General features: G+C 43.4%; 2 protein-coding genes across 2 annotated transcripts; one reads left to right on the forward strand and one right to left on the reverse strand.

Moving 5' to 3' along the window:
* Positions 1 to 548: 548 nt before the first annotated feature.
* LOC125519798 lies at positions 549 to 3,644 on the forward strand. Its single transcript, XM_048684566.1, has 4 exons — positions 549 to 891; positions 1,471 to 1,706; positions 1,946 to 2,169; positions 2,800 to 3,644. Exons 1-4 carry the CDS (start codon positions 671 to 673, stop codon positions 3,409 to 3,411), a joined length of 1,293 nt encoding a protein of 430 aa, XP_048540523.1. The 5' UTR covers positions 549 to 670; the 3' UTR covers positions 3,412 to 3,644.
* An 8,099-nt stretch (positions 3,645 to 11,743) lies between these two features.
* LOC125518332 lies at positions 11,744 to 13,265 on the reverse strand. Its single transcript, XM_048683208.1, has 3 exons — positions 12,920 to 13,265; positions 12,107 to 12,342; positions 11,744 to 11,868 (listed from the first exon to the last, which is right to left on the reverse strand). Exons 1-3 carry the CDS (start codon positions 13,138 to 13,140, stop codon positions 11,744 to 11,746), a joined length of 582 nt encoding a protein of 193 aa, XP_048539165.1. The 5' UTR covers positions 13,141 to 13,265.
* Positions 13,266 to 24,505: the final 11,240 nt, after the last annotated feature.

Here is a 24,505-nt window from a genome sequence, read left to right on the forward strand (position 1 = left end):
ATTCCATCTTCAAGGAGTTGCCGCCAGCTCACCTTCCTAAACAGGACACAAATCCTGAAAAAAAAACATCTAAAAATGGAGCAGGAGCCCTCCCACCGATAAGGATCGAGATCCATCGCACCTCCATGGCCCTACATATAAGTTCGTTTAGAGATTTCATTATGAAGACTACATTCGGATGTATATAGACATATTTTAGAGTAAAGTTTTACTAATTTTGCTCCGTGTTTTATTCTAATAGTGAAATATCTAAAAAAAACATATATTTAGGAATGCAGGGAATACAAGTTGTGACCTTGGAAGTTCAAAACATACTACACACAGTTCACTTAGTTTTAGGAATGCTCATTGATTTGTAAGTATTTTTTATAGAAGTATGGAAAGTTTATTTGGAAACGGAGGAGAGACATGATTAGCAGTAGTTCGTTTTGAGCCAGCACATTCCTGTGCTAACCGCTCGTGGTGAAACGCGCAACGAACGAACGGGCGCCGATCTACAAAACCACACTTGCCAGAGTAGAGTTTTTTTTTTAAGCTTTGCCAGAGTAGAGTGAGCACCAGTAGAAGCCGACCCACACCACAAAATTTCCCCAATCTATTCTCTCGAGAGACTAAGCCGCCGCAGCCCGCAGCGAGACGAGAGGAGGAAACCCTAGCCAAAACTTCCCCAATGGCTAGCCCCGCCGCGGGCGACCATCGCTACCTTTTCGTATGCACCCACGGCGATTGTCAGCTTCGAGCTTTTGTTTCCCATGAGTTCGCCGAGGATCATCGCCGTCAGCACAAAGACGGTCGTTCCGAGCTGGCCCACGCCAAGCAGGAGCTTGAGGCCCAACGCCATCGAGGGCGGCGCAAGGCCAGCTCTCTTGAGTCATCTTCCGGCGAAACCGGGTGAGATCCCCCTTCCCTCCCCCCTTGAGCTTTCTATCTACTAGATCTATTCCCCTGCGCGCTCGTTAAAAAAAAACTCTTTTTAGCATTCTAGGGCGGAAAAAAATCCTTTTTCCCCATCACCGGCAGCTTACGGGTGTATTTCTTGGTTTGCAAATCAGCTCAATCTTGTATACGCCATCAAATCTAACGCAAAAGCATGGGGAAATGGCTAGCTTTCAAGCAGCCACTTTGAAATTGGATCTAACATTCCTCCTGATTGCCACCGCCCGTCCAGGGAAAGAAAGCCCCCAAGTTTAGTCTCCACGCTGTGTTCACCACTGACATTACTTTTAGGCTTGTCCTGTTGTACCAATTGCCGAGTAAGTGTCAATATAATGGCGATATTACGATGGCTGGTTCCTGATTGGTATCTCAAACAGAACTGAATTGTGGAATAGTATGTTGGGAGAGCGCTGAATTTTGTTCACAGATGTATTAGTTGTCGTACCAGAATCACCGTTGAGAACAATATTAATGTAGTTCTAATAAAGATAAAATTGTACTACTATCTTACTCATTGAGCTTGTTCCCTTTCAGGTGTGATGAGCATGCTGGAGATACTGATCAACAGCTTGATGCTATAGAAGTACAAAAATCGATGCATGGTGGGATCGAGAAACAAGCAAAGAACGACACAATCTTTACTCCCAAGCAAGCTGGGTTAGGCAGGTCATACAGGGACATGTTGAAGGACGAGGAAGAAGATGTGGTTTCGTACCGTCGTTTCTGGGAATGCACTTGGGGCCGCAAGTTTGGCTCCTTCGAAGGCTACAGTAATCTACTTATATGATTCATGCTCTTCTTTTCTTCTTACTCTATTATGCTTCTGTACATTACATTGTTCCTTACCTAAAGCTTTGCTTGTGAGTATCTTGATTTTTGTCTTCTAGAGTTCTACTTAGTATAATTAACTAGAAAGGGGATCTTTTTTGGTCAGTTATATATTTTTGGCCTGAATTAAGAGACGTGACAAGAGCTAATTACTTGTATCCTTCCCTTTGTTTGGCTGCAGCCTTTGTGTCTCCCATACTTTATACATATGGAACCATCCCAGCACATGCTGGCCCCTTCGGCTTCTTGCAGATCTTCTCCATCAAAGTCATGGAGAATGAAATGTGGAGAATCAGGTGGCCAGTGGAGGTATATGGCTTCATTGCCGCTCGAGACAATTTGGATCGCAATCGCAACCTTCTGTTCAGCCAGACAAGGGATGACCCCCAAATTCTCACTCAACAGGTAATTTTCTTCTTCTTAATTCTCATGCTGCCGTTACTAACTTAACATAATCTAGTATTGTCCTCTGCACCTGTGTGTCTTTTCCGTACTAAGGTAAGGTTATCTTCCTCATCCAGACTTGACCTGTATCTCTAGACACAAGGCCATGCTAAGCAGCCTCTTGGCTGCCTACATATGGGTGCAGAGGAGATGTTTGGTCGCTTGTTAATCGGGTTTCATTTTCAAATTTAAAATACAAATAATGTTTTGGAATAAATACATCCTACTCTGTCAACTGTTTAACAGTATATAATTTCAAACATGAGCTACCAAAGTGCCTATTGTGCGTCCCCTACCTATTAAAGTGTAAGCACACAACCATAGGCTGAATCCACCCCAGTTTTATCCAAGGTGGTGGTACCTGTGTTGCTCAGGCATGGACACATGGATCTGATTTAGGATTAAGCCGTTTAGGTGTCCCAAGTGTCAGTCAGGCATGAACAGCAATCTCAAATCCAAAAAAGGGAAAAAGACGCGGGTGTCTGAGTGCTGGCAGGGGTGGTTGTCACAACATTGTGTAATTGTGAAAAGAAACTGACTTTATAGGGTGGTCAAGTACTAATTTGGATATGTAACAAATGATGCTTGCAGGATTCATTTTTGCAGTTGACTGGCCCGCGCCGCCCAATTGCGTTGATCGACCCTGTTGTCTTTGAGATTCAACTAAAAGTGAAGGGCACAGCAGAGTGTGAAGATGAAACATTGATGGATCGAGCGTTTGAATATGGATATGGTTTTGGAGAATATGGTGAGCTTGCCCGTCGTCCTTGGGCTGGTAATTTTTGCACACTAGAGATCACCTCTGCGCTACTTTCCAGAACGGTTGCAGCCACTTTCATCTCCGCTGATGTTATTAAAGGGTCATGGCCTGTTGATTACAGAGGTCGTGTGGTTGCCCGTACTGCTGACATAGATGAGGATTTTGTGCTGCTTGATTCCGGAGAAGGACGTCTGCAAGTGAATCCAGACGGTCGTATTGTCCTTCAAAGGGGTGTTGTCTGTGTGGAACATGAGGGAATGCTCACAGTTTCCGTGGAAGCCTACTCAGAGGCAGGTACTTGTCGTGCAGATTGTGTTGAATTCAAGCCCCAAAAATCCCTCACAAGTGATGGTACTTGCAACCTTGGTTTCTGCACGGTGCAGTTTATTGTTGGTTGGTCCCCCATGGCAAGAAAGTATGATATGATGTACGATGGCAACTGAGTTCAACTGCATCGGTTTGTCATCCCCATCCCAGTAGCATGCCGTAGATGTCCAGCTAATTAACTAGTTATGATTGGTCAAGTGTGCAAACTGTTTAGAAATCATGTTATGTCTAGCGTCCAGACTATTTAAAGGCCATGTCATGTTTGGTGAAGTGCCAAGTGGCACACTATGGTTCAGCTTTTGGCAAACCACTCATATATTAGCAGGTGCGGCCAGTCTCTGAAGCTTTACTTTGCGTTTCCATCCCTTCTTCGAATTGACCAGCTCCTCTACTCAAGCATGCACTCACTGCTGAAATTACACTCTAAGCCGAGCGCTTTTCTTGGAAAAGGTATCTTTGTCGAGAGGTGCTCAGCGCTTTTCTTGGAAAAGGTATCTTTGTTGAGAGGTGCTCTCGGCAAAAATGGATTATCAGCCTCGTTAACAGTAATATCCACTTAGAGCAATTTGTATACTCTATAAGGATCACATACATAACAACAAACTCACAAAAGCATGATATATGGTCCAGACAAGCTTCATATGAACAACAAACTCACAAAAGCATTATATATGGTCCACACAAGCTTCATATGAAGTCACAAGGTAGTTCTTTAGCACAAGTGCCTTCTAACTAAACAACAAAGTGGCCAATGCATATTCACATACAATGACATGATAAAAACAACACCACAATTAGAACGAACTGGAAGAGAATTATCAAGTTCTTCAATCCACTCAACCCGATAACCTTACCTGCACCATGGCCTAATTCATGATTTCTCTTCTCATATAGCACATAATCGTTGTAATGATTCTATGCCTCATCTCTACTATTGAACAAATCAAAGGAGTTGCCTTTGAAACGAAGTACTTGTTCATTGCATGTGGACCATGAATCGTCGACGCTTGGACACCTACCTCTGTACACCGCATACCACTTTGTCTAAAAAGAAAGAGAAAAATATTTCAAAAAGGAAGGCAAGTTAAAAATAACACATCATTCATAAGCCACGTAAGCATTTATCACTCATGTCGTGGGAACGATCCTGACAGTAAGGAGTAGGGGTATGAACGAGGGCAAGATCTAGTTGTGGCGTAGGTGTGACACGGAGATTTTACGAGTTCGGCCCCCTCGTGGTGGAGGTAACAACCCTACATCTCGATCTTGTGTCTGAGTATTACAATGGATTGTGAACACTTGTCCATGTGCTATGGGGTGGCTTATATAGAGTGTGTCACCCCCTGTCTAGCTATGTTATATAGGGATTTAAGTGATTGCATTGATGGTGGGCCGCGTGTGAAGTACCACATTGGATTAAAAAAAATCGGTGGTGAATGGATGAAAAAATCAGAGAAAATCACATTGCTTTATATTATTATTACTAGCACATATGCCCGTGCGTTGCAACGGGAGGAAAAACCTGTGCAAGAAAAACCCTGTGTGCATGTTAAGAAGGAACATTTTGGTTTTGGGTTTCGCCGCATGTGAAGTAATCAATCCGCTATTTTTTCATTCATTGATCGAGTGGATTTAAGAGTTTTATTAGGCCATCGCACGCCAGAGAAGGTCCGTGAATTATTCAATCTATTTTTTCATTCATTCGAGGGGATTTTAAGGCATGAAGTTCAATAATATGAAAATGAGGCGGGTCTTTTCTCTTCGAGTCAATGGCAGCACCTGCTAACCAATGGACAACGTAAATATTCAAGAACATACCACAATGTCAGATTTGAAAGATTATATAATTACTTTTTTTACTTCTTAAAAAATAAAAATTATTATGAATTGCCAAATATTTTTGGAAACATTAACAAATTTTGAAATCCCAAATAATTTTCAAAACATCAATTTGTTTTTTGGAAGTTTCATACATTTTAAGAAATACAGAAACAAAATTTGAAATGGGAACATTTTCTAAAATTCACAAACATTTTTCAAAAACACGAACCTTTTATAAGAACACGAGCATTTTTTGAATTATCAAACAATTTTCAAAAATGGGAACATGTCTACCTTTCAGAACAATTTTAGAAAATGTGTAATTTTTCACATGAATATTATTTGAATTTGTGAGCATTCCTCTAAAGCAAGAATATTTTTCAAATTTGGAGCATCTTTTCAAATGTATTTTTTTAAGAATATTGAACAATTTTGGAAAATACAATTTTTTTGAAAAAATGGGAACATTACTTTTCATTTAAAAATTTCAGTGTCCTTTTCCAGCTAGCTCACGTGCCAATACATCCATCCTTTGTCCGAAATAATAGATCCATACTTCATACATCTTATTACTACATGTAGTTTCACACACGATTATAAATTTGTACGACCGTATGTAAAGAGCAATATGGGGCTATTTAAAATATTTTTATGTTGAATTCGTGAACATTTCACTAAAATATGATTTTTTTTTAATTGGGAACATTTTTTAAAATACAATGTTTTTGTGAAAATCTAAAACAATTTTGTAAAACAGAAACATTTTTTCTGTTTTCAAAAAATTTCAGAATGACAATTTTTTTAATATCTGAACATTTTTAAAAAGGGAATGAAATTTTGGAATTCTGAACATTCTTCAAAATTTTGAACGAAATTGAAATTATAAACATTTCATAAAAAAATTAATTGATCAAAAATGCAAAAATAAACAAAAATAAGATTCAAAATGAAAAAGGAAAAAAAGAAGGAGGAAAGAGGAAATAAAAAGAGAAAGGAACATAAAATGTTAAATAGAAAATGAAAACAAAAAATGTAAACGGAACGGCCCAGTCTAGGGCTATCTGTCCGAACCTCCCACTATCTGTCGCCAGGTGCGGCAAATAGGAGTTTCCCAGCTGCGTGGGCAGGGAAATAAGTGGGTGCACGTGAAAAAAAAATTAGCAGGAGAAAAAATATCATGCATTTAAAATTATTGAGAATTATATGTGCAAGCAATACCCTGTGTGCACGTGCAAAAAATAATATTTAGCTTCTCGGTTTCGCCGGGTGTGAAGTAATCAATCTGCTACATTTCCATTCATTGATAGAGGGTATTTAAAAGTTTTATTACATCATCGTACGACAGAGAAGGCTCGTGAATTATTTAATCTACTTTTCCTTTCAATCTGGGAGATTTTAAGGTATGAAGTTTCTGAATTAGCAAACATGAACCATTTTTTAAATCCTGGACTGTTTTTTGAAAATTATGTACACTTTCAAAAAACGCAAACAAAATTTGAAACAGAAATATCTTTTAAAATTCACAATCATTGTTTGACAACACAAACTTTTTTTGTAAAAACATGAACATTATTTAAATTTTTGAACATCTTTTAGCACCGGAACATGTGTTGAAAATTCATAACATTTCTAAAAAATGCGTATCTTTTAACATTATTTTGAATTTTAGAAAACGAGAAAAAAAAATCAGAAAATGAAAATATTTTAAAATTCACCAACTTTTTGGAAAACACCATCCTTTGACAAAAACACGAACATTATTCGAATTTGTGAACATTTTTTTTAGCATGGGAACTTGTGTTGAAAATTCATAGGATTTTTTGAAAATGTGTACCTTTTAACCTCATTTTGAATTGTGAAAGTTTCACTAAAAAAAGAATGTTTTCCAAATTTGAGCATTTTTTAAAATTCCATTTTGTTTTTAGAAATCTGAAACAATTTTTGAAAAATAAAACTTTTTGAAAAAATGGGAAACTTTTTCAAGTTCCGATTTTTTTTCAAAATATCAACAAAATGTTGGAATTCTGAACATTTTCTATAATTTGAGTTTTTTTAATTCTGAACGTTTTCTGAAAATTTTGGATTTATGAAATAAATTCTAGAAGAAAAAAAACTTGGAAGGGAAAAAAGAGACAAGGGAAGGGGAATAAAAATAGAAGTAAAACACAGAAACAAAGAAAGCTAGGCCAGCCTATTGTCGGTTTATCCTGTGCAAAGCTCCGATTATTTGTTGTCCTATGCGAAAATAGAATTTTCCCAGCTGCCTGGGCAGAAAAATAAGTGGGCTGGCTTCGCTGGGTCACAACGGTCGGCCCACGTACAAAATTCTGGAAAGCGTTTTTTGTTTGTAGCAGACGAAAGCGTAAGAATTTAGTACCACTCGAATGAAAAAAATTTCTTTCAGCAATGAATGGATTAAAAAATTGGTGAAACACACCTTGCTTTATATATAAACGCACCTTGCTTTATATATAGTGATGCTATTCATCACCCAGGGTGCAGAATAAGTTATTCTTCACCCGAGGTAATCTTACGATCACTTCATAATTAAATTACATTTAGAATTCAAATAGTTACATTTCTATTGATTCACTACGTAAAATTTTGTATAAGAAAATAAAAATATAGGTCGTAAGACAAGAAAATTTGGAGTTTATGTATATTTTGCACTATGTTTTTACGTTTGTAATTCTACATAACATAAAATATTTTTTACGGCGATTATATATTTTCTTACGGCCTCTTTTTACGGCAGAAATAAGAAAAACTTACGAAACGTAAAATTACAGTGCATTCGTGATAAAATAGAGGGGGGGTGAAGAATAACTATTCCTCGCCCAGGGTGACGAATAGTCTATATATATATATATATATATATATATATATATATATATATATATATATATATGTGCGTATATGTGTAATATGTGCAACTTTGTAAAATATTACATGCCTAACTAGACATACATTTTCTTTTTATATTGTTTGAATAGTGTGCATTCAAAGCACAACCCTCTTGGTGCAGTAAGATTGGTGGAATATGAATTTGGTATGACAGTGCCCATTTGCATAATGCACAGAGCTGGACTGTAAGCCTTGAAGATAATCAACGCAAAATTGTTCAATATTCTTAAAAAAATACATTTGAAAAGATGCTCCAAATTTGAAAAATATTCTTGCTTTAGAGGAATGCTCACAAATTCAAATAATATTCATGTGAAAAATTACACATTTTCTAAAATTGTTCTGAAAGGTAGACATGTTCCCATTTTTGAAAATTGTTCGATAATTCAAAAAATGCTCGTGTTCTTATAGAAGGTTCGTGTTTTTGAAAAATGTTTGTGAATTTTAGAAAATGTTACCATTTCAAATTTTGTTTCTGTATTTCTGAAAATGTATGAAACTTCCAAAAAGCAAATTGATGTTTTGAAAATTATTTGGGATTTCAAAATTTGTTAATGTTTCCAAGAATATTCAGCAATTCATAATAATTTTTATTTTTTAAGAAGTAAAAAAAGTAATTATATAATCTTTCAAATCTGACATTGCGGTATGTTCTTGAATATTTACGTTGTCCATTGGTTAGCAGGTGCTGCCATTGACTCGAAGAGAGAAGACCCGCCTCATTTCCATATTATTGAACTTCATGCCTTAAAATCCCCTCGAATGAATGAAAAAATAGATTGAATAATTCACGGACCTTCTCTGGCGTGCGATGGCCTAATAAAACTCTTAAATCCACTCGATCAATGAATGAAAAAATAGCGGATTGATTACTTCACATGCGGCGAAACCCAAAACCAAAATGTTCCTTCTTGACATGCACACAGGGTTTTTCTTGCACAGGTTTTTCCTCCCGTTGCAACGCACGGGCATATGTGCTAGTAATAATAATATAAAGCAATGTGATTTTCTCTGATTTTTTCATCCATTCACCACCGATTTTTTTTAATCCAATGTGGTACTTCACACGCGGCCCACCATCAATGCAATCACTTAAATCCCTATATAACATAGCTAGACAGGGGGTGACACACTCTATATAAGCCACCCCATAGCACATGGACAAGTGTTCACAATCCATTGTAATACTCAGACACAAAATCGAGAGGTAGGGTTGTTACCTTCCACCACGAGGGGGCCGAACTCGTAAATCTCCGTGTCACACCTACGCCACAACTAGATCTTGCCTCGTTCATAACCCCTACTCCTTACTGTCAAGGATCGTTCCACGACATAAGTGATAAATGCTTACGTGGCTTATGAATGAATGTGTTAATTTTTAACTTGCCTTCCTTTTGAAAATATTTTCTCTTTCTTTTAGACAAAGTGGTATGCGGTGTACAGAGGTAGGTGTCCAAGCGTCGACGATTCAATGGTCCACATGCAATGAACAAGTACTTTTCTCAAAGGCAACTCCTTTGATTTGTTCAATAGTAGAAGATGAGCTTAGAATCATTACAACGATTATGTGCTATATGAGAAGAGAAATCAATGAATTAAGGCCATGGTGGCAGGTAAGGTATCGGGGTTTGAGTGGATTGAAGAACTTGATAATTCTCTTCCAGTCGTTCTAATTGTGGTGTGTTTTTTCAGTCATTTGTATGTGAATATGCATTGGCCACTTTGTTGTTTAGTTAGGAAGGCACTTGTGCTAGACTACCTGTGACTTCATATGAAGCTGTGACCATATATAATGCCTTTTGTGAGTTTGTTGGTTCAATATGAAGCTGTCTGGACCATATCATGCTTTTGTGAGTTTGTTGTATTGTATGTGATCCCTATAAGTATACAAATTGCTCTAAAGTGATATTACTGTTAACGAGGCTTGAATAATCCATTTTGGCCGAGAGCACCTCTCAACAAAGATACCTTTTCCAAAGAAAAAGCGCTGAGCACCTTCTCGAACAAAGATACCTTTTCCAGAAAAGCGCTCGGCTTAGAGTGTAATTTCAGCAGTGAGTGCATGCTTGAGTAGAGGAGCTGGTCAATTCGAAGAAGGGATGAAACGCAAAGTAAGCTTCAGAGACTGGCCGCACCTGCTAATATATGAGTGGTTGCCAAAAGCTGAACCATAGTGTGCCACTGGCACTTCACCAAAACATGACATGGCCTTTAAATAGTCCTGGACCGCCTAGACATAAACATGATTTCTAAACAGTTTGCACACTTGAAAAATCATACCTAGTTAATTAGTTGGACATCTACGGCATGCTACTGGGGATGGGGATGACAAACCGATGCAGTTGAACTCAGTTGCCATCGTACATCATATCATACTTTCTTGCCATGGGGACCAACCACAAATAAAACTGCGCAACCGTGCAGAAACCAAGGTTGCAAGTACCATCACTTGTGAGGGATTTTTGGGGCTTGAATTCAACACAATCCTGCACGACAGTACCTGCGCCTCTGAAGTAGCTCCACGGAAACTGTTGAGCATTCCTCATTGTTCACAACAGACAACACCCTTTGAAGGACAAAATACGACCGTCTGGATTCAACTTGCAGACCGTCCTTCTCCGGAAATCAAGCAGCAACAAAAATCCTCATCTATGTCAGCAGAACGGGCAACCACACGACCTCTGTAATCAACAGGCCAATGACCCTTTAATAAATCAGCCGGAGATGAAAGGTGGCTGCAACCGTTCTGGAAGTAGCGCAGAGGTGATCTCCTAGTGTGCAAAAATAACCAGCCCAAGGACGACGGGCAAGCTCACCAATATTCTCCAAAACCATAATCCATATTCAAAACCGCTCGAATCCATCAATGTTTCATCTTCACACTCTGCTTGTGCCCTTCACTTTTAGTTGAATCTCAAAGACAACAGGGTCGATCAACGCAATTGGGCGGCGCGGGCCAGTCAACTGCAAAAATGGAATCCTGCAAGCACATTTGTTACAATATCCAATTAGTACTTTGACCACCCTATAAAGGTCAGTTTCTTTTCACAAATTACACAATGTTGTGACAAACCACACCTGCCAGCACTCAGACACCCGCGTCTTTTTCCCCTTTTTTTTGGATTTGAGATTGCTGTCATGCCTGACCTGACAACTTGGGACACTACTAAGTACGTAATCCTAAATCAGATCCATGTGTCCATGCCTGGAGCAACACAGGTACCAACCACCTTGATAAACTGGGGTGGATTCAGCCTATGGTTGTGCGCTCTACACTTTAATAGGCAGGGACCGCACAATAGGGCTCTTTGGTAGTTCATGGTTGAAATTATATACTGTTAAACAGTTGGACAGAGTAGGATGTATTATTCCAAAACATTATTTGTATTTAAATTGAAATGAAACCCGATTAACAAGCGACCAAACATCTCCCTTGCACCATATGTAGGCAGCCAAGAGGCCTGCTTAGCATGGCCTGGTGTCTAGAGATAACAGTCAAGTCTGGATGAGGAAGATAAACCTTACCTTAGTACGGGAAAAGACACACAAGGTGCAGAGGACAATTACTAGATTATGTAAGTTAGTAACGGCAGGCATGAGAAATTAAGAAGAAAGGAAAATTACTTGTTGAGTGAGAATTTGGGGGTCATCCTTGTCTGGCTGAAACAGGAAGGTTGCGATTGCGATCCAAATTGTCTCGAGCGGGCAATGAAGCCATATACCTCACTGGCCACCTGATTCTCCACATTTCATTCTCCATGACTTTGATGGAGAAGATCTGCAAGAAGCCGAAGGGGCCAGCATTGCTGGGATGGTTCCATATGTATAAAGTATGGGAGACACAAAGGCTGCAGCCAAACAAAGGGAAGGATACAAGTAATTAGCTCTTGTCACGTCTCTTAATTCAGGCAAAAATATATAACTGACCAAAAAAGATCCCCTTTCTAGTTAATTATACTAAGTAGAACTCTAGAAGACAAAAATCAAGATACTCACAAGCAAAGCTTTAGGTAAGGAACAATGTAATGTACAGAAGCATAATAGAGTAAGAAGAAAAGAAGAGCATGAATCATATAAGTAGATTACTGTAGCCTTCGAAGGAGCCAAACTTGCGGCCCCAAGTGCATTCCCAGAAACGACGGTACGAAACCACATCTTCTTCCTCGTCCTTCAACATGTCCCTGTATGACCTGCCTAACCCAGCTTGCTTGGGAGTAAAGATTGTGTCGTTCTTTGCTTGTTTCTCGATCCCACCATGCATCGATTTTTGTACTTCTATAGCATCAAGCTGTTGATCAGTATCTCCAGCATGCTCATCACACCTGAAAGGGAACAAGCTCAATGAGTAAGATAGTAGTACAATTTTATCTTTATTAGAACTACATTAATATTGTTCTCAACGGTGATTCTGGTACGACAACTAATACATCTGTGAACAAAATTCAGCGCTCTCCCAACATACTATTCCACAATTCAGTTCTGTTTGAGATACCAATCAGGAACCAGCCATCGTAATATCGCCATTATATTGACACTTACTCGGCAATTGGTACAACAGGACAAGCCTAAAAGTAATGTCAGTGGTGAACACAGCGTGGAGACTAAACTTGGGGGCTTTCTTTCCCTGGACGGGCGGTGGCAATCAGGAGGAATGTTAGATCCAATTTCAAAGTGGCTGCTTGAAAGCTAGCCATTTCCCCATGCTTTTGCGTTAGATTTGATGGCGTATACAAGATTGAGCTGATTTGCAAACCAAGAAATACACCCGTAAGCTGCCGGTGATGGGGAAAAAGGATTTTTTTCCGCCCTAGAATGCTAAAAAGAGTTTTTTTTTAACGAGCGCGCAGGGGAATAGATCTAGTAGATAGAAAGCTCAAGGGGAGGGAAGGGGGATCTCACCCGGTTTCGCCGGAAGATGACTCAAGAGAGCTGGCCTTGCGCCGCCCTCGATGGCGTTGGGCCTCAAGCTCCTGCTTGGCGTGGGCCAGCTCGGAACGACCGTCTTTGTGCTGACGGCGATGATCCTCGGCGAACTCATGGGAAACAAAAGCTCGAAGCTGACAATCGCCGTGGGTGCATACGAAAAGGTAGCGATGGTCGCCCGCGGCGGGGCTAGCCATTGGGGAAGTTTTGGCTAGGGTTTCCTCCTCTCGTCTCGCTGCGGGCTGCGGCGGCTTAGTCTCTCGAGAGAATAGATTGGGGAAATTTTGTGGTGTGGGTCGGCTTCTACTGGTGCTCACTCTACTCTGGCAAAGCTTAAAAAAAAAACTCTACTCTGGCAAGTGTGGTTTTGTAGATCGGCGCCCGTTCGTTCGTTGCGCGTTTCACCACGAGCGGTTAGCACAGGAATGTGCTGGCTCAAAACGAACTACTGCTAATCATGTCTCTCCTCCGTTTCCAAATAAACTTTCCATACTTCTATAAAAAATACTTACAAATCAATGAGCATTCCTAAAACTAAGTGAACTGTGTGTAGTATGTTTTGAACTTCCAAGGTCACAACTTGTATTCCCTGCATTCCTAAATATATGTTTTTTTTAGATATTTCACTATTAGAATAAAACACGGAGCAAAATTAGTAAAACTTTACTCTAAAATATGTCTATATACATCCGAATGTAGTCTTCATAATGAAATCTCTAAACGAACTTATATGTAGGGCCATGGAGGTGCGATGGATCTCGATCCTTATCGGTGGGAGGGCTCCTGCTCCATTTTTAGATGTTTTTTTTTCAGGATTTGTGTCCTGTTTAGGAAGGTGAGCTGGCGGCAACTCCTTGAAGATGGAATAATGTCCTCCCCACCCAGCACCCGTCCGCGCGGTGCGTCTAGTGTCGTCGGAGGGCGTGCGAAGATGTGTCTCTAGCGGATCTTGCAGGATGCAGTCAGTGTTTGTTTTTCACGTTGGACCACTGAACGACCACTATCGTTGTTAGAACGAGCTGTCAGCTTTTTTCTACGGAACCAGCCTGGCCTCCTTCATGATAGCCATGAAGCCTTCATGCACGTGTCCATAAAAATCATCGCCCAAAGAGCTACATTCATCATCAATGAACTTTTGAATTGATCTAAAGCACATCAAATTGCACCGCCTTGCATGCATGACAAGAAACAACCTTGTCGTCCAACGGAAGGCCCGTCCGAAGATGAAGCGCCATCATCTATCATAGAAGGACTAGAAAAAACTAATCTAACTACAAGCCGGACAGAGGCACTAGGACTAAGGGCATCTTCATCTGGACTAAGACAAATTTGGCCCCTCAAACGTCCGTGGACGCGCCCGGACAGTGTCTGCCGTGTCCGTTTTAACTCCATAGTTATCCATCCGTGCAGTCATGTCCCTCACTTTTTTCCTTATACATCCCAGCACATGCATGTGATTGGTGAAGAAGGAGAGAAGGGAAGAAAAGAAATAATAAAGAAAGAAGAAAAATGCTCCGTGGTGGGCCAGATCCTATTTGACAGACGCAGAATAACTGACCGGACACACTTGGTCACTTCTAATACTCATCTCATATACGAGGGCAATGCAAGAAGTGTCGAACAGCCCGGACAATTAAATAGACTTTGAAGGATACGATTGTATCAAATTTCTTCTACTCTCATGTCAGATCCCGTCCGATCAATTTGAAGAGTCCGGACGTAGATATTCTCACCTTCCTGCCACCGGCTGCCTAATCGGCAGAATGAGGGGAGGTGTATCTATGAACTAGCGGAGGAGCGTGTGTGAAACGAAGGTTCGATCTAACCGGCACCATGGAAAGGGAAGAGATAGATCGATTCGGCTTCTACGATAACAGTAATAATGTATATAAGACAAGTAAAAACTGCACCAGAGCTCGAGAAAAAGGCGAAAACTTGAGGAGAAGCCAGGATAGAATTACGTGTGGTGAGGTTCACGCAGATCCTCCTCCATGTTCCTCGCTCCGGAACCAAGGTCCGGTTTTTCCTTTCTTCCCTGCGAGAACAAGAGCCGCGCAGACAGGGCAGCAAACGTGAGGGCTGCCGGCGTTAATAGTACTCCGTATATGTGTACATATATACACATATATAATATGCATCGGCATCGATATAGGAATCCTTATGCTTCCAAATTCGGAGTCGATCGTCCAGGAGCTAGTAGTAAAACACAATTGAAATTCCTCCCAAAGTCGGACTCGATCGTCAAGGAACTCCAACGCATCCGCCCGTGTCTATTTGGTCAAAAAGGATTAGGACACCGGCTAAACCTAAATCTGTCTGCTCGATGTTCGTGTGAACGCATTTCCGGTCTATATTTGCGTCTGATTTGTGTCCACACGGACACTAGGCCGACGCGCCGCACGCCATCTAATTGTCCACCTTGAGCTCGCGCGGCGGCCGCCCAACCACCACCGCGATCATAGTCCATGCCGCCCACCTATCTCGGGACCCGCATGGCAGCGGCTCGAAGCGTCCAGAGTCCACGCGTCCTTTTAAATGGCAAGCATGCTTGGGGGTGGGTGGGGGGGGGGGCGACCTAACCCACTTCTCTTCCCTACTTCCATCCATATCTGGCCACATGTTCCCCCTCGCGTCCGACACAAACTCTACCCTCCCTCGCCGTCGACACGGGGTTCTTAAACAAGGGCAAGGCCAAGGCCAAGCACGACTGTGAGGCCGGCTTATCGCGTGGGACGGCCGGCTTCACTTCGGTGCCCCGGGGGAAGGGGGGCGGCTTGCCGGCCACACGACCGACTGTACATCCCCAGGCACCGCGCACAGTACCAATGGGAGTACAATGTCCCGCTGTCATGGCCGGATGTCAACCTCCCGCCTGGCTGGCATCTCGACCCCCACTGCATTCCGATGCCAGCCGTGCCCCAGACCGAGAGGGCGCGTGCAGAGGAGAAATGCAAGCGGCGTGCTCTCCTTACGCGGGAGCAGCATCACAACCTGGCACACGCGCCAGACTCCCTGAACTGAGATGTCTGGTTCGCCACCGAGAACAATGTGCGCCACTGCGGCACCGTCGAAATCAAGGCACGTCCTCCACCACCGTCGCCGATGGTGAGGGGAGAGTACAAGGAGGCGGAGGCCGCATACCAAGTGGCATTGTAGGAGGCCTTGGAGCCCGTTATCTATTGGGAAGTGTAATAGAATACAAAAAAACTTCATACGATCACGGTCCAGGATCACCATGAAGATGCATAAGGGGTTTAGATCAGATTGTTACCAACTCCAAGTTGCCGCGGAAGAAGAGTCAGTGTAAATCGTATTTGAAGTCTCTCGAACCGCTCACAAATGGCCCCTCGAGCCGAAGACCGAAAGCACGACATCTCTGCATTTTGCAAGCATACCGTATTTCACGATCCAGAAGTGCTCATCAAATTTCAGCACCGCTTCCCTCTTGTCATTCAAGAAGCTACTAGCAATAGAATACACTTAACCCGCAAGGTTCGCCAAATTTTATTTATTTATTATATAATAATACTATTTGATAGAAAGAAGAAAATTTTCGGTCCGTCTATGCTTCTTACGGTAGCCATTTTTTCTTAAAAAACAGTAGTATAACGCAGATGACCACATGCACTCACCCCATGAACTCACGTTCGTACACCGTACCTTCATGAGTGAATTTGAGATACTGAGCCGACACAATATCCTGAAATTAACGAAGTCACTGTAAGCGTATGAGAGAAAAGTGGTTACACGGGATTGAAGAAACGCTTATCGACATTTCTTTTTACTACTAAACTAATGACTTCTTACGTTTTGGGGGAAGCACTAGCTGCTCCTCACCACGACAACGGGGAGGCAGTGCATGGGGCACATGCAAATGTGACGAGTAGCCCGTGTGACGGTCAGACGATGTAGTCTTCATCCTGTTCATGCTCGTCGTCGCCGAGGTGTGAAACGAATTTTTTTCAAGAGGGGGAACGCCCAATGGGGCGAGATTCGCCTCTGTGAATGGCAACATGTTCATGTCAAATGTGTGTCATCTGATGCGCTCCCTTTCCACCGCAAACTCTACCTGTTTCACCTCGTAATGGGATCAGATGGCGTGGTCGCTATCCGCCTGCAATGCCTTTCAGGCAGCATTGTGCTTGAAGTTTTCAACGGGGCGGACGACCGAGGCGTGAGCAGCGTAGCGCTCATCCCACGCCTCTAAACGTAGAGGCAAGGGTAAGCACATGGTGGACGGTATGACCTACATGGGAAAGCCTTGTTCTGCTCATACGGGATCTGCATGTGTATATATATAACAATGGAGTGTGTTCTCGTATTCCAATCTTGGCATTCACCGAAGGCATGACCCTCTTCCGTGTTAGGAACCAACTCTCACTACTCAATCACAATAACCGATTACAAAAGGTAGCTAATCTGGGGATACAAGTTGCAGCAGGAAATGGGGATTGAGAAGAGAGCCAGAGGTGGGAGAAGAAGGAGCCGCCGTGCCAGTTCGTGATCCGAGCCAGGATAGTTTCTTCGCTGCCTGTTGTGCGGGTATTTGTAGCCAGCCTCGCTCGCGATGATGCACGCTCAGGCCCAGCCCATGTGCTGGTCGAAGGAGGTAGGCCCATGTACAGTGGGCTCCTAACATCCCTCCCTTCTTGAAACTCGGCTTGACCCCAAGCCGACACCATTGCCATCCGCCCGGGTCCCAGTGCACTTGATGTCCATGGAACCGATCAGAGCTGCGATGGTAGTCGAAGCTGAAGTAGTACTTGAGGCCGATGAAGTTTTGTGCGAAGACGGCTGCGACGGTGATGACATCCCTCCCTTCTTGAAAAGGATTTTGATGGCAGAATGTATAGGACGTCATACAACTCATGGCTTGTGCTTTCTTTCTGATTACCGAGGCAATTAGTTTCTTTGGTTCTTCAAGATCAGGAGCTGTCATGGTGGGATCCAATGACTTATGCACTTCGTCAGCAGGGCATTCAACCCAAACAACAACCAAAGCATTGGTAAGATCACATGAGCAATCATGGCACAAAGAGTACCATCGTTGATTCCGATGGAGCAACAAATTGACAATTGTAGTGCATAACTCCATTTCTTGGCCGTGAAGCATTTTTGCATCAAAACTTTGGTGCACCTTGTCGTAGCAGAGTAGTTCTAGATGAAATTTTTTGGAATTCCACATTTCTGCAAAAGCCCGTGCCTTTCCTCCCATAGAATTAAACTGAACAATTCTAGTTAATATTCTGGCAACAACCAGGAGCTTTCTAACAGTGCAGGCCAGAACATAATGATGCTAGGAAGGTTTCAGCTGAAAAACTCGCAAACTCTCAAATGGTCCTTCAATGACCAACTTCAGACATCTTGTAAGCCACACCTCGTATAGAACAGTCAGCAGAACTTTTCTCTTGTTAGTACTATTTCCTGCACCTTGGTCACTAGATGAGTGCACATTATCACACAGGGGCCCGGAGTGCTCAATTCTCATAGAGAACATGAACTGAATAGAAGTGGTTAATGCCAAAGTATAGGTTGCTGTGGTGCTCTCCCGACTGTTTAGCTGATCACCATTTCTCAAAGAATTAAAAGAATCACATGAGAAGTTACTCATGAGACCAAATAGAAATGGCATAATCAGGGCCCCAATAAAAAGCTCTTTCCAGAAAATACTTCATAGATGCTTGCCAAACAACCTTGCTGGTTTTACTGCTCCCAGACTCGACAAACCATTTGCCAAATAAGCATGGGTTAGTACACTACCCCAGGTCAATCATAATCAACAAAGTTCCCACCGGATGGATCCCAAAGCTAGACGTATTGATATCATGAGTAGAACCCCAAAACTGAGTCATTTTCAAAAGAACACCAGTGATATGCAGAGATTCAGAATTAGTTCTCAAGTTGCTCCTGAACTCTATAGCAAAATTGGTTGGAACAGAAGTTGACCCTGGAGGTTCGGGTTGTGGCAACGGCAATGGCTCCCTTGATTGGGTGAAAAATGGATCCAATTGAATTAGAATAGTTATGTTTCCCACCAAGTGAATGCCCAGGCATAGAAAAATGTTGCTAGTGAATTTCTTGCTCTTCGCTATAGAATACTGCACTCTCCTCCCATGAACACTGCCTGGATACGTAACTGAACCACCTGAACTATAATTCTCTGTTGTAACTGTACTTATGAGCTTCCTGAATTTTTCCACGACCATTAGCATCCTCGCATGTAATGGGCGTAGTGTTAGTTCAGCAGCTACAATCAGTCTAGAGGTCCTTCCATTTTGTTGCTCAACCCAACAGCTGATGTGCACATGAAAGGTATTGCTAGTAGTACTACCCAGAATACCAAGGAACAAGTGGTACGACCGTACGAGGCACAAGAGAGATACCCAACAATGTTTTGATTTCCACATCTTACTTACTAGTGGAAGAATCTCCAAATATAATCCATAGGTAGTCCCACAATGGATAAAATGTTCAGCACCTTCTAGTGTCTGCACTAAACAAGATGGGAAAAACTGCAGGTCCTTGTAGCTTATTTGCTCCCAGTGTATTTCTTCTGAGCCCACCCATGCACTGTGGTTAAAACTCATAAAGACCATATGGCATGCATGTATAGAAAAGGATCCAAGAGAAAATGTTCCCGGTGCCACTGCCTGGATGTAATGCTCTTGACTTAATTGTGTAGCATCAGATTTTGTCCAATTCAGATAGTTTCTTTGCTCCTGTTGAGATGCCGAAGAAAATAGACAGCCAGCATGCATAGCAACTATTCCATGGTGAAAAAATTCCTTCTAGCTCTGTCGCATTGAAACCTATAGAAATATCAAATGGCCAACACTGCATTGTTTTCTGTAATTGACTCCTTGTGCTCTATACCTTTGCATTATGTGTTACACGATCCTGCGAATACCGAGACCGGATTTGTTCATCTTCAAGACAACTGAGAGGCTCGTCTATTGGACTCTGCCTGAGCCGCATTAACTGAAGACCATTTTTGCTCGATAGCTCTGTGCTCAAAGTACATGGGTTCTTCATGCTCCGAAACAAACGCACAGAGAAGTCTGAATCATCATTGTACTCAGTTCCCTCTACATGATCCCTCCAAAATGATGGCCATGGCTTTGGTCGTAGCACCAGCCATGAGAATGTCACAACTGGGTGGAGTACAAACATCACAGGAGTGGCGTCGCTACTTGAGCATTGCGTCAAACATGAGGTGAGCGTTGGAGCAGCACTGTCCCTGGAGATGATAGAGACAACGCCGTGGTTATCCTCGCTCGTCACCGGGCTGGAGGTGTTGCCAGAGAGGGCGTCTATCTCCTGCAAGCTGGCCTTGGGGTCGACATTGGTGGTGGCCACAATGGAAGGAACAACCGCCTCGATGACTGAAGAGGTGCCGACGCTGATGGAGAGTGTTTCCCGCGCGGGTGTGAGCTGCCCGAGCTCCTTGTCGTTGAGGTCGACGGCGGGGTCGGGGTAGACTATAGTGGTGGTGACTTGGCGCGAGCCATCCGTCGAACAGGTGACGGGCGCCCCCGAGAGGTAGGCATGGGACGTGTTGGGGATGAGCTCGAGGACCTCCTGGGCCTTGGTGGCGGGGCATGAGACGTTGGGGATGGACGCCCACTCCTCGGTAGTTGTCTCCTGCAAGGGGGACGACGATGGTGGATCCGGTGCTGCCGTGCCTAGTGTTGCAGGAGATGAGGTTGAGGCTGTCCGTATGTCCGCCGTTGCATTCCACGCCGCATTCCACATCTGTAGGCGGCAGCAACGGTAGTAGATGTAGCGGCCATCCCAGTATGCCATTGCGTGCGCCGCCGCGTGAGCCGAACTAAATCGGACATCAGCTGCTACACAGGGCTCTCCCTCATCTGATTTTGTTGGAGGATACACCACCAACTATTCCACACCAAAGGGGGCGAAGATGGAATACAACACATCAATGGTGATTGGGTAAATTGCATGCTCCACCACCATACTGAGAACCTGATCCGAGTAATTGTGGTGGCTAGACATTTGATCAAACAGGTGAAGGTGGTGATTGGGGAAAAAATTAGGGGTGGAAGGGTGGTGGCCAGGCTCTGAATACCAGATGTTAGGAACCAACTCTCACTACTCAATCACAATAGCCGATTACAAGAGGTAGCTAATCTGGGGATACAAGTTGCAGCAGGAAATGGGGATTGAGAAGAGAGCCAGAGGTGGGAGAAGAAGGAGCCGCCATGCCAGTTCGTGATCCGAGCTAGGATAGTTTCTTCGCTGCCTGTTGTGCGGGTATTTGTAGCCAGCCTCGCTCGCGATGATGCATGCTCAGGCCCAGCCCATGTGCTGGTCGAAGGAGGTAGGCCCATGTATAGGTGCAGGTTAAAGTGGGCTCCTAACATCCCTCCCTTCTTGAAACTCGGCTTGACCCCAGGCCGACACCATTGCCATCCGCCCGGGTCCCAGTGCACTCGATGTCCATGGAACTGATCAGAGCTGCGATGGTAGTCGAAGCTGAAGTAGTACTTGAGGCCGACGAAGTTTAGTGCGAAGACGGCTGCAACGGTGATGAAATCCCTCCCTTCTTGAAAAGGATTTTGATGGCAGAATGTATAGGACGTCGTACCACTCATGGCTTGTGCTTTCTTTCTGATTACCCAGGCAATTAGTTTCTTTGGTTCTTCAAGATCAGGAGCTGTCATGGTGGGATCCAATGACTTATGCACTTCGTCGGCAGGGCATTCAACCCAAACAACAACCAAAGCATTGGTAAGATCACATGAGCAATCATGGCACAAAGAGTACCATCGTTGATTCCGAAGGAGCAACAAATTGACAATTGTAGTGCATAACTCCATTTCTTGGCCGTGAAGCATTTTTGCATCAAAACTTTGGTGCACCTTGTCGTAGCGGAGTAGTTCTAGATGGAAAATTTTGGAATTCCACATTTCTGCAAAAGCCGGTGCCTTTCCTCCCATAGAATTAAACTGAACAATTCTAGTTAATATTCTGGCAACAACCAGGAGCTTTCTAACAGTGCAGGCCAGAACATAATGATCAGGAAGGTTTCAGCTGAAAAACTCGCAAACTCTCAGATGGTCCTTCAATGACCAACTTCAGACATCTTGTAAGCCACACCTCGTATAGAACAGTCAGCATAACTTTTCTCTTGTTAGTACTATTTCCTGCACCTTGGTCACTAGATGAGTGCACATTATCACACAGGGGCCCGGAGTGCTCAATTCTCATAGAGAACATGAACTGAATAGAAGTGGTTAATGCCAAAGTATAGGTTGCTGTGGTGCTCTCCCGACTGTTTAGCTGATCACCATTTCTCAAAGAATTAAAAGAATCACATGAGAAGTTACTCATGAGACCAAATAGAAATGGCATAATCAGGGCCCCAATGAACAAGCTCTTTCCAGAAATACTTCATAGATGCTTGCCAAACAACCTTGCTGGTTTTACTGCTCCCAGACTCGACAAACCATTTGCCAAATAAGCATGGGTTAGTACACTACCCCAGGTCAATCATAATCAACAAAGTTTCCACCGGATGGATCCCAAAGCTAGACGTATTGATATCATGAGTAGCACCCCAAAACTGAGTCATTTTCAAAAGAACACCAGTGATATGCAGAGATTCAGAATTAGTTCTCAAGTTGCTCCTGAACTCTATAGCAAAATTGGTTGGAACAGAAGTTGACCCTGGGGGTTCGGGTTGTGGCAACGGCAATGGCTCCCCTGATTGGGTGAAAAATGGATCCAATTGAATTAGAATAGTTATGTTTCCCACCAAGTGAATGCCCAGGCATAGAAAAATGTTGCTAGTGAATTTCTTGCTCTTCACTATAGAATACTGCACTCTCCTCCCATGAACACTGCCTGGATACATAACTGAACCACCTAAACTATAATTCTCTGTTGTAACTGTACTTATGAGCTTCCTGAATTTTTCCACGACCATTAGCATCCTCGCATGTAATGGGCGAAGTGTTAGTTCAACAGCTACAATCAGTCTAGAGGTCCTTCCATTTTGTTGCTCAACCCAACAGCTGATGTGCACATGAAAGGTATTGCTAGTAGTACTACCCAGAATACCAAGGAACAAGTGGTACGACCGTACGAGGCACAAGAGAGATACCCAACAATGTTTTGATTTCCACATCTTACTTACTAGTGGAAGAATCTCCAAATATAATCCATAGGCAGTCCCACAATGGATAAAATGTTCAGCACCTTCTAGTGTCTGCACTAAACAAGATGGGAAAAACTGCAGGTCCTTGTAGCTTATTTGCTCCCAGTGTATTGCTTCTGAGCCCACCCATGCGCTGTGGTTAAAACTCATAAAGACCATATGGCATGCATGTATAGAAAAGGATCCAAGAGAAAATATTCCCGGTGCCACTGCCTGGATTTAATGCTCTTGACTTAATTGTGTAGCATCAGATTTTGTCCAATCCAGATAGTTTCTTTGCTCCTGTTGAGAGGCCGAAGAAAATAGACAGCCAACATGTATAGCAACTATTCCATGGTGAAAAAATTCCTTCTAGCTCTGTCGCATTGAAACCTATAGAAATATCAAATGGCCAACACTGCATTGTTTTCTGTAATTGACTCCTTGTGCTCTATACCTTTGCATTATGTGTTGCACGATCCTGCGAATACCAAGACCGGATTTGTTCATCTTCAAGACAACTGAGAGGCTCGTCTATTGGACTCTGACTGAGCCGCATTAACTGAAGACCATTTTTGCTCGATAGTTCTGTGCTCAAAGTACATGGGTTCTTCATGCTCCGAAACAAACGCACAGAGAAATCTGAATCATCATTGTACTCAGTTCCCTCAGCTTGATCCCTCCAAAATGATGGCCATGGCTTTGGTCGTAGCACCAGCCATGAGAATGTCACAACTGGGTGGAGTACAAACATCACAGGAGTGGCGTCGCTACTTCAGCATTGCGCAAACATGGTGAGCGTTGGAGCAGCACTGTCCCTGGAGATGATAGAGACGACGCCATGGTTATCCTCGCTCGTCACCGGGCTGGAGGTGTTGCCAGAGAGGGCGTCTATCTCCTGCAAGCCGGCCTTGGGGTCGACATTGGTGGTGGCCACAATGGAAGGAACGACCGCCTCGATGACCGAAGAGGTGCCGACGCTGATGGAGAGTGTTTCCTGCGGGGGTGTGAGCTGCCCGAGCTCCTTGTCGTTGAGGTCGACGGCGGGGTCAGGGTAGACCACAATGGTGGTGACTTGGCGCGAGCCATCCGCCGAACAGGTGACGGGCGCCCCCAGGAGGCAGGCATGGGACGTGTTGGGGATGAGCTCGAGGACCTCCTGGGCCTTGGTGGCGGGGCATGAGACGTTGGGGATGGGCGCCCACTCCTCGGTAGTTGTCTCCTACAAGGGGGACGACGATGGTGGATCCGGTGCTGCCGTGCCTGCTGTTGCAGGAGATGAGGTTGAGCCTGTCCGTATGTCCGCCGTTGCATTCCATGCCGCATTCCACATCTGTAGGCGACAGCAAAGGTAGTAGATGTAGCGGCCATCCCAGTATGCCATTGCGTGCGCTGCCGCGTGAGCC

This window comes from Triticum urartu, chromosome 7 (genome assembly GCF_003073215.2).
Source record: "Triticum urartu cultivar G1812 chromosome 7, Tu2.1, whole genome shotgun sequence".
Classification (NCBI taxonomy): domain Eukaryota; kingdom Viridiplantae; phylum Streptophyta; class Magnoliopsida; order Poales; family Poaceae; genus Triticum; species Triticum urartu.

Excerpts from the sequence above, each read along its gene's own strand:
- LOC125519798 (XM_048684566.1), top strand. The coding sequence starts at position 671 with ATGGCTAGCCCCGCCGCGGGCGACCATCGCTACCTTTTCGTATGCACC. Across the intron at positions 1,707-1,945 it reads TGGCTCCTTCGAAGGCTACA|CCTTTGTGTCTCCCATACTT; the intron begins GTAATCTACTTA and ends GTTTGGCTGCAG. Across the intron at positions 2,170-2,799 it reads CCCAAATTCTCACTCAACAG|GATTCATTTTTGCAGTTGAC; the intron begins GTAATTTTCTTC and ends TGATGCTTGCAG.
- LOC125518332 (XM_048683208.1), bottom strand. The coding sequence starts at position 13,140 with ATGGCTAGCCCCGCCGCGGGCGACCATCGCTACCTTTTCGTATGCACC. Across the intron at positions 12,343-12,919 it reads TCATCTTCCGGCGAAACCGG|GTGTGATGAGCATGCTGGAG; the intron begins GTGAGATCCCCC and ends GTTCCCTTTCAG. Across the intron at positions 11,869-12,106 it reads TGGCTCCTTCGAAGGCTACA|CCTTTGTGTCTCCCATACTT; the intron begins GTAATCTACTTA and ends GTTTGGCTGCAG.